Source organism: Typopeltis vanoorti, chromosome 18, assembly GCF_054136105.1.
Source record: "Typopeltis vanoorti isolate ZY-2024b chromosome 18, IOZ_Tvanoo_1.0, whole genome shotgun sequence".
NCBI lineage: Eukaryota > Metazoa > Arthropoda > Arachnida > Uropygi > Thelyphonidae > Typopeltis > Typopeltis vanoorti.
In genome coordinates, this window is record NC_143566.1 from 40,403,900 (window position 1) to 40,422,235 (window position 18,336).

Here is an 18,336-nt window from a genome sequence, read left to right on the forward strand (position 1 = left end):
AAGTTTGGGGTGGTGCCTTTAAAAGCTCTCTAAAAATACTTTTTTCTGCAGAAGAGAACAAATAAGTTAATGACTCAAGCTTTCAGATGCCATTCAGTTTCTGCTGCTTACATGCTCTGCAAATACTTCCATGAACACTGTTCATCAGAATTGGCATTGATAATTCTCTTTCTCTCTTCGGAAATGGATTCAGGCATGTTCAGCAGCTACTCAATACCCCTTCATATCTGTGTTTCGGAACATGTGTTAGTCTTATATATTTCTCAAACAGTGTATTTAAGACCTTCAAATCTGATGGTAATAACTATTCTTCTTTCTCTTTAGTTTTGTGCCCTTTCATGGTACCAGTATAGGATTATCAATAAAAAAAATATAGTTTTAATGACTGCTAATTTAAAGAAAAACTTGCTATTGTGTAAGTCTAAAAAATTCCTTTTGATAAGCTATTTCTCTTTTTTTTTTTTTTTGGCAGAATGATGGGTAATTGGATACACAATTCATTACAGAATATTTATTGGATAGCTTCCATCACCAAACGATAGCTTCTTAAAATGACTAGAAAGTATTACTACAAAAAAATTTAGAAACATAGATGGGGAACAAAGAGAACAGTGGAAATATTTTAATTAGAATAGGCCATATATGTATGCAGTTTCATTGTTATTGATCTGATGAAATAGTTGGCTTAAGTCACATGTATCAATGTTTTTCTAGCAATTTTACTCAAGAACGATGTAATTTGCAGAGCTTTCATCTGGTAAACTGGAGGATAGTTAATTGTAAATGACTTAGCTCTGCTCAGTTAGCTAGTTGGATAACAAACCTTTTACTATAATATTATATATTTACATATTATAAAGTTGATTTAGATTACATACTTATGGCATTTTATCTCTGTTTTGAAGGGTAAATATTCTGAATTTTTATGTATTTTTTTTATATTAATAGAAATAATTAAAATTTTTCTACTGAATTCAGAAAAGCAAAAAAAAAAAATTTTTTTTTAGGTGTCCCTGCCTAGTCATCCTGGGTCCTCTACAGGAATAAATCAACCAGTGTCCTCACCTCTTGCCCATCCTGCTCTGCGCAGAGTTACTGGACATGAACGAAATCTCCCGTTACGAGGTAATTTTTATTTTGTTGTGTTGTGGCAGTCCAAATGTTGATGCAGTTTTTATATATATATATATCTGTACTTTTAAATATAAGTTATGGGAGAAGTTGATATACAGACCATAACATTTAATTGCATATTGCTTATTTGCATTTTCTGACACACTTTGCAATGTTTTTAGAGACTTTTCAGTTTGCTGGTGCTTCAACATCTTTTCCAGACTTAGACATAAATACTGTATGTGTAATGTGGCATAATCTGTTGTAAAGTACCTGTGTGTGGCCTACAGGTGTACTTTCTGGAATCAAGAATACCAAATGCAATCATATTTTAAACATTTTCTTTTTACTCAGTAATGTCACTGATATCATGGATTAGGCCAGTAGCTCTTGCAAGAAATGGCAAAGTATGGAATATCACAATCTCAAGTATCTTGAAACTTTTTATGTAAAATGTTTTTGTTTTCTCTCTTCCCTCTTTCAAGAAACAGATATGAAAAAATTATTTGTGTTGTAAATTTATGTAATTTATCATTACATAAACAGATCATTAGTATAAACATCTTCTATATGTACATGCATGTGGAAGATATTTATACTGCCAACACATGCACATATTGGCAATATACATTAATACAGTGTATCTTATCAAGAAAATTTACCCACCTCAGAAAAATTGTTTACAAGGGGAAATACAGAATAAACTGTTGGCTTGACAACAGTTGTCATTTTTTTAACAATCATTTCATACATGACATCAGTTCCTTTCTTTTGTCAGATTTTCAAACAATGTTCTGTCTACAAATTTGTCTGACTTTAACAAGTGCAGGTGGACAAAAACACGATAGAATAAAGCTACTATAGATTGTGCACTTTCCAAACTTTACTACTCCTGTTTAATCCTTTAGAGCAGTGCTTCCCAAACTGTGGGCCGTGGCCCCCTTGGGGACCGTAGGTTTTGTTGAGGGGGGTTGTGAAATAATGAAAATAAATTGAAAATGTTTTAAGACTAAGTAGATTTTTTTATCTTAAAAGAAAGGTATTTAATTTTTATTATATATTTTTTATTTTTTGTTATTTTTTATATTTTAATGGGAAAAAAATCCCACATTGGTGCGGGTTCACAAATTTTGCTTCCTTCGTATTTTGCTGCTTAATGAATATTAGGGGGTGCTTAAGGGTCAAAGCTGTATAACTGAGAGGAGACCTCCACATAGCCTTTAAAGGAATGCAGAGAACCGACCAGGGCTTCTGACCTAATGTCCAATCTTCACCTTCTCATGGTGCACCCTGTTGGGTATCTACTTTGATACTGAACGAACGAGGATGGGCTGGCAATTTGGGATTTAGCCGATCAAATTGTATTCTTATTGGTTAAACCAAAATAAAAAATGATAGTACAACATGACAAAATTTCATGCCGGCTGTGGCGTTGCTCGGTTAAACAAGGCCCCCGTTGTTTTTGCCAGGGAACCAGGGCGAACAGCGAAAAGTCAGCTACTGGAACAAATCTGAAAACAAACAACAACTCAACATCACCAGAGTTAAGGATCGGTACTATCAACGTAAGACGCCTGAATGGCAAAGAAATGGAGCTAGCTGAGGAATTAGATAAGTACCAGATCGACATAATAGGGGTGACTGAAACAAAAAAAAAAGACCAAAACTGGTGAGATCTTTCTGAGCAATAAATACAAAATGTTATATTCAGGCAATGACAATCAAGGAAAAGAAGGAGTAGCCATAGTATTCAACACAAAATACGAGGCTAATCTTCTAGAATGGCAGTCAGTCTCAAGTAGAGTAATGTGGGCAAATATGAGAATGGGGAACTGGACAATGAGACTAATTTGTGCCTATGGTCCCACAGAAGGTTCTACTAAGGTAGAAGTGGAGGAATTTTTTGATGCTTTAGAAAAAGCAACTGACACAATGAAAAAGGAAAAGTTGGTCCTTGTTGGGGATCTAAATAGCAGAGTAGGAAATGATTGTGAGACATACAAAAATATTTTTGGAAAATTTGGAGAAAAGAGCAAAGCTAATAATAATGGCAAATATCTGTTGGATTTCTGCTCAGGACATGGACTGGTTATTACTAACACCATGTTCCAACATAAAAATGTGCAAAAATTCACATGGAGAGAAGATTAGGAATAAGAAAAGTCTCATTGACTATGTTATTGTTGATAGTGATGTTTTCTCCCTGGTGCAGGACACCAGAGTGTACAGAGGATTTGAAATTGGAAGTGATCACTATTTAGTCTTGAGCAGGATAAAATTGAATTTCATATTGAAAAGAATAACATGTAAGAAAGTTTTAAAGCGAATAAAAGTTGAGCAGCTCTCAGATGTGAACTGTAGACTAAAATACACAAAGATTATTGAAAAGAAAATGAAAGAGTTCGAGAACAGGAATCAAACCTTGGAGATTCAGTGGCAAACTCTGAAGAAAACATTGATTGATTCTGCCAGAGAGGCATGTGGTGAGGCTGTGTGCAAGGATAAAAAAATCAGAACTCCATGGTGGACACAGGAAGTTAAAGAGGCAGTGAAGGAAAAGAAGAAAGCTTATCAAAAGTTCCTGGCAAATAAGTCAGCTTTTACTCTTACAGAATACAGAGACAAATGTAAGAAAGCTAAACAGTGTGTAAAACTAGCTAAGCAAAAGTCATGGGAGGACTTTGGCAAGAATATAGAAAATAAATATCAAGAAGGTGGCAAAATATTTTAGAGGTTGTTGAAGAAGCTTAAGAATGGAGGAAAGAGTGCTGTAAAAGGAGTTAGAGATGATAAAGGTGACATGAAAACGGTAGAAAAAGATATCCTTGAAGTATGGAGTAATTACTTTGAAAAACTGCTAAATGAAACAAGCAGTGATGACAGCACAATGATAAAAAACACTGACCAGGCATGCAGTCAGGAATACATATCCATACTTGAAGTAGAAAAAGCCATCAAAGGCTTGAAATGTGGAAAGGCAGCAGGAGTAGATGATATTCGACCAGAAATGCTGAAGTATGGTGGTATAAAAGTCTTACAGTGGCTGCACTGCATAGTTCAGAAAGCCTGGACAGAGGGACGAATTCCCGATGATTGGAGTAGAGCTCTCATAGTTACCCATATATAAAAAGGGAAATAAAACTGCATGTGAGAATTACAGAGGTATTTCCCTACTGAGTGTTCCTGGCAAGATCTATGCAAGTATACTTGAGAAACGGTTGAGAAGAATTGTGGAAGAAAAGCTTGGTGAAGAACAAGCTGGATTCAGGCCAAATAGAGGCTGTCAGGGTCAGATCTTCACTTTACGACAAATAGTCGAGAAAGCATGGGAATATAACAAAGATCTGTATTTAAGTTTTGTCGATCTGGAAAAGGCATATGACAAGGTGCCATGAGAGAAGCTATTCAATACGCTTCAGTTATATGGTGTCAATGGGGCATTATATCAAGCAATACTTAGTCTTTATTTGAGTTTAGTCAGCAGTTATTTATTTAACTGCTGACTTTATTTAAGTCAGCAGTTAGAATTGAAGTACAGGAAGAAGGTTTAATGTTAAATCTGGTGTGAGACAAGGATGTACATTATCCCCTCTGTTATTCATTATCTATATGGATCACATTATGAAGGAAAGTGGTATTAAACCTGATATCAAAATTGGAGATGTTAATGTCACAAAGATGTTTTGGCAATGGGAAAATTAAGGGATCTGCACTATGAATTGTTGGAACATCCACTCTATTCCCCAGCTTTGGCTCCCTCTGACTTCTATCTCTTCCTAAAACTAAAACGCTTCTTTGCTAGTCAGCGTTTTTCTGCGAATCAAGAGGTGATATTACAGCTGTAGAGGGGTATTTTACAGATCTTACTGAGAATCACTACAGGGATGGGATAATGGTGCTGGAGCATCACTGGAATAAATGTATTAGTCTTAAGGGAGATCATGATGAAAAATAAAAATTTTGAAATTATAAAATCGTTTTTTCAATGTAAGGCCAAGAACTTCTCAGACCACACTCGTATTGAACGATGAACAAGGACAGACTGAATAAATTCAAATAACCAAAGGAATTAGACAAGGTGGTTCATTAAGTGCCTTGATGAATCACCAAAGCTGGGGAATAGAGTGGATGTTCCAACAATTCATAGTGCAGATCCCTTAATTTTCCCATTGCCAAAACATCTTTGTGGGCAGGTGCATTGTCATGATGAAAGATGATTTTTTTTTCTTCTGAAAACCGGGTCTTTTCTCATGAATTTTTTCTTCTAGTCTGGTTAAAAGATTAGAATAATATTCCCTGGTTATTGTTTTACCCTTTTTAATGTATTGATGGATGAAATAATAAAAAAAAAATAAAAAAATGGAAAACTGTGGAATACAAATTAAGACTTAAAAATTATGTATACTTGGATATTAAGAATATTAGACGGTTGATGAAATTCAGATGTTTAATGCGTAATTTCTCTAGTAACTTTATTCTAAAAGCACTCACCGTGATGTTCTAGTGGTAGACGTAAGTTTCTGTGGTTTAGCAATTCATAAGAAAGATTCCGGTAATTGGAATATAACTGTCTAATATTCTTAATCCGATGTAGAGATAATGAAATCGTACCTAAGTTCATCCAAATCAAGCATGCATCCCATACGACCAAAGCTAACAGAATTTACCAAAGAATGGAACTAGCGATTTTGAGAGAAAGGATTACAGCCACTAGATCAGAACAGGCACAAATGAGCCAAGATACATTTATTCACCACAATGAGTTAGACACATCACTTCCATCCAACCTGTGGAACAACATTGACAATATCACATACAACAAAGCTGCAGCGATTTCTGAACAAAAGAAGCGTAATTTAATTAAAAAATTTAATGTACTACTTCACGAAAAAGAAAAACAAAGACAACATCTAGATTACTCTAAAGTAGTAATTAACCTTTCTTCAAGAACAGAAAAAAAAAATCTACTTCTGAAAAGTTTCAACTTCACTTTAAAGGCACGCTACTTACCAAAAATTGACATCATAGCTCAGATAGAAAAAGGAATACGAAATTTGCCTGGTGATACATCGGATCTCATCTGTATGCAGAGCACAGCATTGCTATTACAAAGCAAATTACCACCCAGGAACCTACCTTACACGGAATATACAGCTCTCAAAGATCTAAAATCAGACAAAATATCGTTATACTTAAGGCTGATGAAGGAAATACAACGGTAGTTTTGAACTCTGAGGATTATAACAAAAAAAATGAAAACTCTTCTTGAAGATTCTAATACCTATACACCTTTAGACAGAGATCCTACCTGGCATGCTCACAATAAAACCAGTGATCTAATTAAAAAGATACCCAATGGGACTGAAGAACTAAAAAGAACTCCACAATCAAAAAAACACCCATTAGTTCCAAGAATATATGGTGTTCCAAAAATACACAAGATAGGTATTCCTTTAAGACCGATAGTGGATGGAAGAGACTCTCCTACCTCCAATCTGGCAAAACACCTCACCAGCATGATCTTACCACACATAGGAAAAACAAAATCTTTCATTAAGAACACTACACATTTCATTGAGAAGGTAAAGGATATATGCATAGGACCTTCAAACATTTTAGCAAGTTTGGATGTAATCAACCTGTTTACAAATGTTCCCAGAAATGAAACAGTGAATCTCCTTGAAGACCTTATTCCTCCGGACATCGTTGAACTTTATAAATATTGCATAAGAAATACTTTTTTCATGTATCGAGACAAATTTTGGGAACAAAAAGGACTAGCTATGGGCTCTCCCCGGCTTTAGCTAACCTGTATATGGAACATTTTGAAAATAATGCTTTAAACAATTATCATAAAAAACTGAAAATTTGGCTACGTTATATAGACGATATTTTCATCATATGGCCAGGAACGACAGAAGAACTAACTGCTTTCAAAGATTACCTGAATAATATACACAATAACATAAAATTTACTTTGGAACAAGAAGAGCATAAAAAACTTCCCTTTCTTGGTATCCTAATAGAAGTCAATGAAAAAGATAATAAATTATCCTTCTGCATCTATAGAAAACCCACCAACACGGGAAGATTTCTTAATGCGGCCTCATACCACATCCTCTCGCAAAAAATAAGTTTAATTAAAACCTTGAGGGACAAAGCTTATAATATTTCCAGCACAGAAAAACAAAGAAATGAAGAACTTCAACATTTAACACAGATCCTCAAAAAAAAATGGTTATGAACCTAAGACAGTAAAAAGACTCATCAACACACCTCCTACAAGCATCTCACAAAAGCAATTTAAGAACGCAATCACGCTTCCATATATATTAAGAATGTTACAGACAAAATGGTCAAATTACTAAACAAACATAACATCAAAGTTGCTTTTCTACCTCTGGAAAAAATTTCAAGATTTCTACATCCCCCAAAAAACCTCCACATCATCCTTTAAATAAACCAGGTGTTTATAAAATTCATTGTTCCTGTGGCATCTGCTACGTAGGCCAGACGGGAAGATCAGGGGAAATTCACATGAACGAATACCAAAACAACGTGCAAAAAAAAAAGAAGAGAACACAAATCGGGCCTAGCATGCCATACAACTTCCACCAACCATAATGTACTCTGGCAAAAAACAAACATGTCTTACATTGAAAAAAATTGTTACATAAGAAAATTTATAAAGTAAATTCTGCAAACATGCTTAGAATTCCATTGCAATGCAACAAGAACCAGTGCCTAATTCTACACCAAGTTTGGTCAGCATTGATAAAAAATATACCCAAGTCAGACTTCGGACAATATGAACATGAACAATAGAACATGACAGCATCCAGCATTGTTCAAACTTAGCATTACACTGAATCTGCATTCGGATATTTAATTTAATGAACAGTTAGACGGTGAAGTATTTTGAGTAATTTTTCATTTCTTGTGTTTAAACTTTTAGTTGTCTTTGACTCCTGAAGATGTAAGTCAAACAACTTACGAAACTTGTCATTTTTTTTAATTTTTTTTTTTTATTGTTATATATCTTAATAAACGTGGTCAAATCACCGGAATCCTCCTCCTTATATTCTTCATATATTTATCTATGTAAAACTTCAGTAATGACCTAGAACTGAGTAAAAAGCCAAATACATTATAAAAAGGCACACTCCTAAACGAAAATAGACTAAATAGCCATAAAATTAATATTTATTTAGAGGAGTAAAATGATAATTTTCCCAGAAAGAAAACTCTCATATCGAAAGAAAGCAAGATAACAGATGGGTAAAGAATTGTACACCCAAGAGAAAGAAAGCAGAAGACTTAGAAAGATGGCTAGTGTGTGTGTGTCCACACACACATCACCACCATCTTCTTAGGCTTCTTCTCTGTTGGTGGTCTTGAATACAGTGTCACTACAAGCAATTAGGCTTAATAGTGAAGAAGAAAATATGATAAACTGGTAAATTCAAAAATACCAGCATGCAGTTAATGAACTATTAGTCAACACTTAGGTCATATCTGTAATTGACTCCTCCATTTTGGGGATTAAAAGATCAGATAAATTATTATATATATGTATGCAGGGATGAATGAAAAGTATTTTAATCATTGTTTATTGTGGTCATGAGTATTGTTATATTAAAAAAGGGCACATAGAGAAATGTGACAAATAAAACTTTTCAGAAAGAGAAAATAGTGCAAATTATATTTGCATTCTTTATAAATAGCTGAGCAATTTGTAAAGAATGAAAATTTATTTTATTTTGTGGGGCTCAATTCCATATGCAGCCAGGTCCTGGCAGGGAGGGAGGAGCATTTGGAAGCATTCATTCTATACTTCACTGTTATGAGTAGCATATATGTATGATCTGAAATGGAGATGTTTGTTTATATCTCAAATGTATGAGAGCAAATTTTGAAATGTAACTGCTGTACACATGAATTATATTTGTTCTATATATTACTTATCTGTTGAGTTGTACTCTGGAAATGCATTGTTTTATTTCATTCAACTCGTTTTCACTTATTTCAGATACATACCAATCTCCTGGAGGACCAACAATTACAGATCGCTTTCAGTCACCTTCTACAGGCAGTGCTCCATCTTCAGCAAGAAGACGACTTTTTGCAAATTCACCATCGCAACCGCAATCTAATACTGTTGCTGTAGCAATATCGCAGGCTTCAACTACTACTATGGCAGAAGCTGTTCAGACTGTCACCAATAGTTCTCTAATGAGTCCAGGAAGGACGTTGTCCATAACAGTTCAGAGTAAGATCACATATATATTTTATCTTCTTGCTGAAACTTGGGAAAACAATGTTTCCATAAAATTTTAACATATTTTTGAATAATACCCAGAATGTAAATTGTTCTAATATCAAAAATAAGGAAATATAGTTGTGGTTTCTTTTGATATAAATGTTTCCACATGCCAAGAATGAAGAGGTCCTAATCAGACTTATGTTACTCTCTCTATGTTCACTGGGCATCTACAGATGCTGTAACATCACTCCGATGCTTGGTGATGTTCCACACCAGGCCTCGCCATCTAGTCCTGTTGTTTGCTTTTCTGGCAGCCTCAACTCTCTGAAGATCAGTTACTCCACACACGCCATCCATCCATCTCATTGATGGTCTACCCCTGCCTCTTTTTCCAGGAACTTTACCTTCTATTACTGTTCTGAGAAGTCCTCCTTCCATCCTTTCTATGTGTCCGAAATATTTTAACTTTCTTCTGTCAATATCCTTAAGAAGCCTTAAAGTTCTACTAATCTTTTCTAACACCCATTCATTTGTACGCCTTTCGGTATATGATATCCTCAACAGCCTTCTGTAACACCACATCTCAAAAGCAGATATCCGTTTCTTATCTGACTTCTTTAGGTTCAAAGCCTCACATCGACAAGTCGCTGTTGGAAAAACAACTGCATCTAAAATCCTCAACTTTGTTCCCATGGAGATAGATCCATCCTTCCAGATTTTAGACAGGTCTCTGACTGCTGTTTTAGTCATTCCTAACCTTTTTCTGACATCTTCTGAACAGCAATTCTTCACATTAATAATGGATCCCATGTACTCAAACTTGCTGACTTCCTCAATTCTTTCTCCATTAAGTCTACACTTGTTTCTCAAGAACTTCTCTGTTTGTTTTTCCTTTGAGAACCATGATCTTTGTCTTGCTAGAATTGAGTTGAAGTCCTCTGTTATTACTGATCTTGTTAACTTTGTTAAGAATTAGTCCTAGTTCTTCCATGTCATTACAAAGGAGTACTGTATCATCAGCATACCTCAGATTACTGATCAATCTACCTCCTATCCTAATTCCTGTCCTGAGCTCAACCAATGCTTCATGCATGATGTCCTCTGCATATATACTAAACAAGTGAGGAAAAAGTAAACATCCTTGTCTAACTCCTTTTCCAACTTGAAGCCAGTCAGTCAATCCAACACCTGTTCTTACTGTGGCTTCTTGTTCCTTATACAAGTTGGCTATCAACCTGATAGTGTGTTGAGGAAAACCCATTCTTTTCATTACTTCCCACAGTTTCACATGCTCAACACAGTCAAAAGCTTCAGAGTAGTCTAAGAAACACATTACCAGAGGGAGTCTGAATTCTTTATATTTTTCTATGATCTGGCTAAGGCAAAGGATCTGATTTCTGGTGGGCCTACCTTTCCTAAAACCTGCTTGTTCCTTGGGCATCTCTGCCTCAACTTTGGCCTCAATCCTATTTAGCATGATCTTTAATAAAATTTTGCTTCCATGAAATATCAAACTAATAGTTCTATAATTCTTGCATACCTTCATATCACCTTTCTTGTGTAGTGTTATGAAAACTGACTTCTTCCAGTCTCTAGGCCATGATCCTGTCTCCCATATCCTTGTAATCAATCTATGAAACACTCTTATCCCTCCATCCCCTGTGACCTTAACTCTGCTGGGATTTCATCTGCACCTGGGGCCTTATTGCTGTTGAGTTGCTTAACTGCTCTTTCAACTTCATGCCTAAGTGGAGGAGGTTCCAAATCAAAATTTTCTTGGTGGGAGGACTCCATATTTTCTTTATCCACTCTGCTGTATTATGTTACTAACATGATTCAAATTTAGGAATCATTTGAATGGGCTGGAATTGTGGGCATGGGAAAATGGATGTCAATGTAAAGTCATTCACTTCGGCATGATTAGATATCCAATGTCATATTATATTGGTGGGATTATGCTTGAAGTTACTGAGACTAGGGAGGAGTTAAAGTGTTAGTAGATAGGAAGTTGAAATTCAGGGGCCATGTAGCAAAGATTGCAAATACAACTCAAAAGATGATTGCAATGCTGAAACGAGCTTTCACATATAAAAAGATAAGGGTATCATTTTGCCTCTTTACAAGGCCTTGATAAGACTTCACTTGGACTGTTGTGTGCAGGTATGGTCCTTCTGGTTTCTGATGTGATTCTGATATATTGGAGAGATTGCAAAGTCGAGTGTTAAAGATGATATCAGGATTATGGAATACTGATTATGAAGACAGATTGAGAATTTGTAGACTGCAGACACTGGCAAACAGGAGAAAGAGGGGTTATATGATTGAGACTTACAAACTTCTGAAAGGGTCATAATTTCAATTGATAGAATTTTTCAATTTATGGAGGGTGGGGAAAGGACAAGAGGGCATCTGTGGAAGCTGAGAATGAATGCCACTAAGAAGGAGATGTGGGCTAGATTTTTCTCTCATAGAGTGGTGCATGATTTGAATGGATTGCCATTGGATGTTGTCGGTGCAAGCAGTGTGAATGAATACAAGAATAAGTATGATAGATAGTGCATGTAGTATGTGGTCTCCCTTGATGAGTCCCTGGAGGTCTCTCTTAATAATAATATAATGAACAAATTCCTCCTTTTTTGAAAGATCTGTAGAAGCATCTAGAAGACTCACTCTATTGGAGTCTTTGATTTCCTTAACCAATTATTGTTTAATAACATCAACAATAACTGACATTTTGGTATCTTAATTCCTTCAAAATTATGTAAGATTATCTCCTGGTTGGAATTACAATTTATTTACTAGATTCATTATCAACTGCACCTGATAACTTGAGAGTGAATGAGATGTATTAAAAATAAAAAAGCTATGTAAGTTACAAAAGAAAATATTTTTAATGCATTTATATAGTTCGCCCACCATTTCTAGATCCCTTCTTGGCTTGGTGCCAAGAATAGTCGATTCATGCTGAAGGGGAGAAAGAAATGAAGGATGTACGAATTGGTCGCTGTACTAGTACTAGTTTGATTTTTGTTGTTCTCTTTTTGCATTATTTTTTTATTATTAATTTGTATGATGGATCCAGTACAGTCAACAAGTTCTGTTGTTAAAAGTTTCAGTAGCTCTTGCAAAAGAATATTGAATAATGTGCTGACATTCTGCGAAAAAGAATCGTCAGAAGGCCGTCTTCTTGTTCCCCTTTCTCAAGTCATAAAACGGGCAAGTGCAATTGCGGGCGTATCGGGGTCGACTGTTAAAAGAATTCGTAGGGAATCAAAAGGTGAAGGTAAGCCAAAATTTAAATCTCCTAAAAAAAGCGCCAGAGAAAGAAAACCATCGAAACCGTAGCTTTGAATGATTTTGATGTAGACGTTATAAGAAGAGCTATTCACGAATTTTATGTGGTCGAGAAAAGAGTGCCAACTGTTCCAAAATTGATTCTTGTGCTTAAAGAAAAAATTAATTTTCCTTGGAAAAGAGAAACTTTAAGGAAAATACTTCATGAAATCGGATTTTGTTTTAAAAAGTCCCAGAATAAAAGGAAACTTATCATTGAGCGAAGTGACATTGTTTTATGTAGAACGCAGTATTTGCACGTATTAACACTCTACGTACATTTTTCCAACTGTTATGCAAGCAAAATAGTTACACTTTAAAAACAGCAATGTTCGTAAAAGAAAAGCTAAATTTTCCGACCTGTAATAATAAAAACAAACTGAGTTTGTTTATTATTACATCCCAGAAGACAGACTGATTACCCTATTATCGGAATGGATTTTCCTTTTTCTGACATACGCAGAAGTGTCGAGGGACCTCAAATCGGTGGGCGAACTATAACTAGGCTGAAAATATACTCATCACTTGTCTCTGATGACGCTTGTGGCGAGTGGATTATTGGTTCCCTGTTGCTGATGCATGATATCTAAGGAAGGGGGGGCAGGGATAAAAGTTCTGATAACCACCTAGAACAAAAATTATATTAAAGCAACTGGATATAAACACAAGAAAGAACATATCTTGAAGCCCTTTAACTCCCATGTTTTTATCAACTTTTAATAATTTATTCTTTTTCTTTTAGAATATATAACAAGAGTCACTTTAATATCATTTTTGTTCTAGGTGTTTATCAGAACTTTTCACCTCCCCCTCGTAAATAGTATGTCACCTTCCAAGTTGCACAGTGTCTAAATAATACGTACCTATTATTTAAAGAATTTTTTCTTAATGTGACTTGCACCTATGAAAGGTGTGAACTTATAGTATGTTAGTACTATAAGGATTTTGCCTTGCCCTTGATACCAAATATGGAACCTTTTCAAGCGTTTTCAGATCTCAAATAAACAGGGAATGGTCTTACACTTCATTAAGTTGATCTAATGCCTAATAACAATCACAAACATCCATACTCATCGCAGGATATGAACCAACAATCTATTGCTTGGAGAGTGGATATGCTAACCACTTGGCCAACATGTACATTATCTTTATTAATCTCTACCTTTCCTCCATATGGTTACCACCATTATTTTTTAGTGTATATTGCAGGTCCGTGGAGTTAGCCTAGTGGCTATGTACTTCACAGCCATATGCCTGGGGAAGGAGTGTCCTAGGTTCGATTCCCATTGATAACGTGAGGAGCTCGAGGATCTTCCTCAGCCATAGCCAAGTTAGCCAGTCTTGGGTGTGGACAGCAGGGTTTTCCCCCCCAGTTTATCTGGGGTTTTTCATCCCGCAAGCAGGCAAACCGGCCCTGAATATCACCCTTAGGGGGATGCAGCAGAGGAATGGCAAACGGGCTGCATAACCCCTCATTAGGAGGGGACTCAACAATGTATAGGATATGATAGTACTACCGAAAAACTTGCATCATTACTTACGTCCTATCTATAATTTTCCTCTAAATCAATCTGCTACCTGTCAAGACTAAAATATTATCAGATCTTATATTTCTGTCTTCTAAGGCACTTTTTACTGTATCAGTCCTATATCTTGGTCTTCCTCAGTGTCTTTTTTCTGCCAACCTAGCAGAGAACACTTGTTTTGCTAATCTTTCCCTTCTCATTCTGTTTAAGTGACCATACCACTTGAGATTAGCACTACTAACATATTCCTGGATGCTAACAATTGTCAAGTTCTTTCCTAATATCCTGATTTTTAATATGATATTTTCATTGATGCCATCTGCTCACGCCCCTAATCCTTCTCAGGACCCTCATATCCGTGGTCTCCGGTCTTTGGTCAAGTGTTTTATTTCTAACCCAGCTCTCAGATCCATAAGTTAAAATTGGTTTGAACACTGTCGTTTATACAGTTAATTTAGTGTTTTAACTAATTTCTCTCTTATTCCATATAAATTTATTAAGTTGACTTCCTACCATACCTGCTTTGTTGATTCTGTTGTCTATTTCTATATTTAATTTACCATCTTCACTAAAAATCGTGCCTAAGTAGCTGAAATGTTTTGCTTGTTCTATAGGCTCTCCATTCACAATGTTGATATTTTCGATGCTTTTGCCTATTTTTACTGTCTTTGTTTTTTTATTGCTGACCTTCATACCATATCTATTACAACAGTTAAATCTAATGTATAGAGGTCACTTTTGTTTAAAAAAAAAAAAACCAAAGAGCATGTGTAGAGTCTATGCCATTACATTTAGCTGTAGCAATGATGTTGACTTTGAACATTATTTTTGTTCATACAGAGTTGAGAGGAAATGGTCCAAGTTTGTGACATGTGAAAAGGTTGTTCGTCATTTATGTAAGCATACCCCATGCAATAATGTCACCATCGCCTTAATCGAGAAGTTTCAACCTACTCGAGATGTTTTGATGCAATGCAAAGGGCACTCGGGGAAACCACGAACTGTTAACACAAACAACAATTACTGTTGTGTGTGTGTGTGCTGGAGCAAGTTTTGCAGTCAACATTGAACACTGGGTGCCTTTTTGTATGTCATTCAATTTGGTCAGTGTTTAACAACAATGGATTATGCTGCATAGCTGGAATACTGTTCATGCATGCTAGCCAATGTCTATGAAGATCCATCCTTCCTTCATAATGTCTGGTTTTCAGATAAAGTGCACTATGTGGTGTGCAGTTTCTGGCCATGGCATGATTGGGCCCTACTTCATTGAAGAGGATGGTGCAACTGTGACCTTGAATAGCAAATGCTACATTGAGAATGTTTTGGTTCCGTTCACCCAGGATTTGCCTAGGATGTGTCATGCAAAAAACATTCCATTTCATGCAGTCATGTGGTTCTAGATCCTATTTATCAGAACACTTCCCCTGGACGCCCATTTCGAGGTTCGCAAAATTCCTGTACCTTTCACGTTCTCCTGATATCACATCACTTGATGCAATCGTTTGGAGTATGTTGAAGGAATGGGTATTCCACCATGACTCACCTTCAAACCATGATGAACTAAGGGGTGAAATTACATGATGTGTCCAACGGATTCCCTGACCCTTGTTAGCCAAGTAGACAGAGAACCTTCGCATGCGCTACAAAACCTTTGAAAGACAAGGTGCCCATTTTGAGCATGTAATCTACCATTGTAATGCTTTATTTGACTAATATTCTACTGATAGTTATGGATGTACATATCATGAGTAAACATATATTTCTTTGTTAATAAACCCATTTACTCCATAACACATATCGTGTAGTTATTCAGTACTGGTGTTTTTGCCATACTGTATATTCAAACTTAACTTTATATAAATAATTTGGAAATACTTATAGTAATGAGGCAAATTATTTGAAAATAAATATGATTCAAATTAATAATTGTTTTTTGTTCTGTTTATTTGGCTGTAGCAGTGCAGAGTGATAATGGAATTACTTACATATTGCCGGCCCAAATTACTAGTTCATCTGTTTCAAATGCAACTTCGCAGTCTTTACCTTCAACAGTACCAAATTCATTACCTTCCAGTGTAACTAATACAGATACGTCTGGAACTACTACTTCAACCACCACCCCTGCTACCGCTAGTAAAACTGGAAATGAAAACAAATCCAATAATAAACCAAAGAGAACAGGTTCACTAGGTCTTTTTTTCAGGAAGGTAAACTGGTGGTTAAAATATGCTCTTATTACCATTTGTAATAAAATTAGCTAACATTAGTGGATACCATAAACCAGTGTTTGTTTGAAATATTTTGCACTTTTAAAATAACTTTTGAACTTAATTCATAATGAGATTTTAGGAAATATTAACATTTGTACTAAAATTATTTAACATTAATGAATATCATAAACTAGTTTTTGTTTGAAATATTTTGTGCTTTCAAGTAACTTTTGAACTGAATGAACTGACCGTCACATTCACTTAATAAGCTACATTTCTGTTTTACTCTGATAATTGTTTATAGTGTATGTTTATCTCTGACTTGCATCATGGATATCTATTCATATGAATAATACACTAGATTTATTTAACACTCCTGAGTGTCAAGAAGTTCATTTTAATGGAATCATCCAGGATTGGTTATAAACTTGTCTAGAAATTTTGGCCAATTAGAGTGGAAAAAGAAAATAAAATGAAGTAAGGGAAACAAACAGAAAAAAAATTTGTCTATACATTTTTTTTCATGAATTATTTATGGCTACATGCCACTTGTCTGGAAAGGAGACCTAAGTTTAAATTTCATCTTAATGGGGCTGACGAACAGACAGTTTTGGTTATCACCTCCTCCCTGGATACGATGTGTTAATTTTAATTGTTTTCTACCTAATTCATTTAATTTGGTGTTAATCCTGGCCATTCGATTAGAAACTGAGTGTTCATGAGCAAAATAAGGAAATATATAATGTAAAACTTTCACCCATATAATTGGTATTCAAGTACTGACTAATTGATATAACAGAAGAATCAATAATGCTAATAAAAAAATCATGAGTTTGAATAGAGCAAGTCTATACGCAAGTCTCTTTTTTATTTGATACATTAACCATCATCATCATCAACTTCCTGACATGTACCCTCAAGGGGTGTACAGGATATAGTACTACATGAAAAATTTACATCATTACTAACTTCCTATCTACAATTTTCCTCCAAATCAGTCTGTTACTTGTCAAGACTCCAACATTATCAGATCTTATATTTCTGTCGTCTAAGGCACTTTGTACCATATCAATCCACTTATATCTTGGTCTTCCTCTGGGTCATTTTGCTGCCAACCTGGCAGAGAACACTTGTTTTGCTAATATTTCCTCGCCCATTCTGTTTAGGTGACCATACCACCTGAGATTAGCTCTGCTAACGCATTCCTGAATGCTGACAATATCAAGTTATTTCCTAATATCCTCATTTTTAATATGATATTGCCATTGATGCCATCTGTTCACGCCTCTAATCTTTCTCAGGACTCTCATATCTGCGGTCTCTAGTCTTTGGTCAAGTGTTTTACTTCTGACCCAGCTCTCAGATCCATAAGTTAAAACTGGTTTGAACACTGTCTTGTATACAGCTAATTTAGTGTTCTGACTAATTTCTCTCTTATTCCATATGAATTTATTTAATTGACTTCCCACCATACCAGCTTTGCTGATTCTGTTGTCTATTTCTGTATTTAATTTACCATCTTCAGTAAAAATCGTGCCAAAGTAGCTGAAATGTTTTACTTGTTCCACAGGTTCTCCATTCTCAACACATTTGACATTTTCAATGATTCTGCCAATTTTCACTGTCTTTGTCTTTTTATTGCTGACCTTCATACCATATCTATTACAACAACTATTCAATTTAGTCAGAGAATCTTGGAGACTTTTAGCGGATTTATTTAGAAGTATAACATCATCCGCATAAAGCAAAGAGCTGACATTAACATCTCCAATTTTGATATCATGTTTAATACCACTTTCCTTCATAATGTGATCCATATAGATAATGAATAACAGAGGGGATAACGTACATCCTTGTCTCACACCAGATTTAACATTAAACCATCTTC

The 18,336-nt window shown here is 35.3% G+C and overlaps 1 protein-coding gene across 3 annotated transcripts in view; it reads left to right on the forward strand.

The window, feature by feature from the left end:
• The window catches only part of LOC150096609 (retinoblastoma-like protein 1), a 488,590-nt gene that overhangs the window by 306,650 nt on the left and 163,604 nt on the right, over window positions 1-18,336 (forward strand). For 2 of the 3 annotated variants that reach the window (XM_090408756.1, XM_090408758.1), the window contains 3 exons: window positions 1,008-1,125; window positions 9,143-9,382; window positions 16,195-16,445. In XM_090408756.1, the coding sequence (XP_090264882.1) occupies window positions 1,008-1,125; window positions 9,143-9,382; window positions 16,195-16,445 (609 nt within the window). The remainder of the gene's footprint in view (window positions 1-1,007; window positions 1,126-9,142; window positions 9,383-16,194; window positions 16,446-18,336) is intronic. The other variant, XM_090408757.1, reaches the window with a different exon arrangement.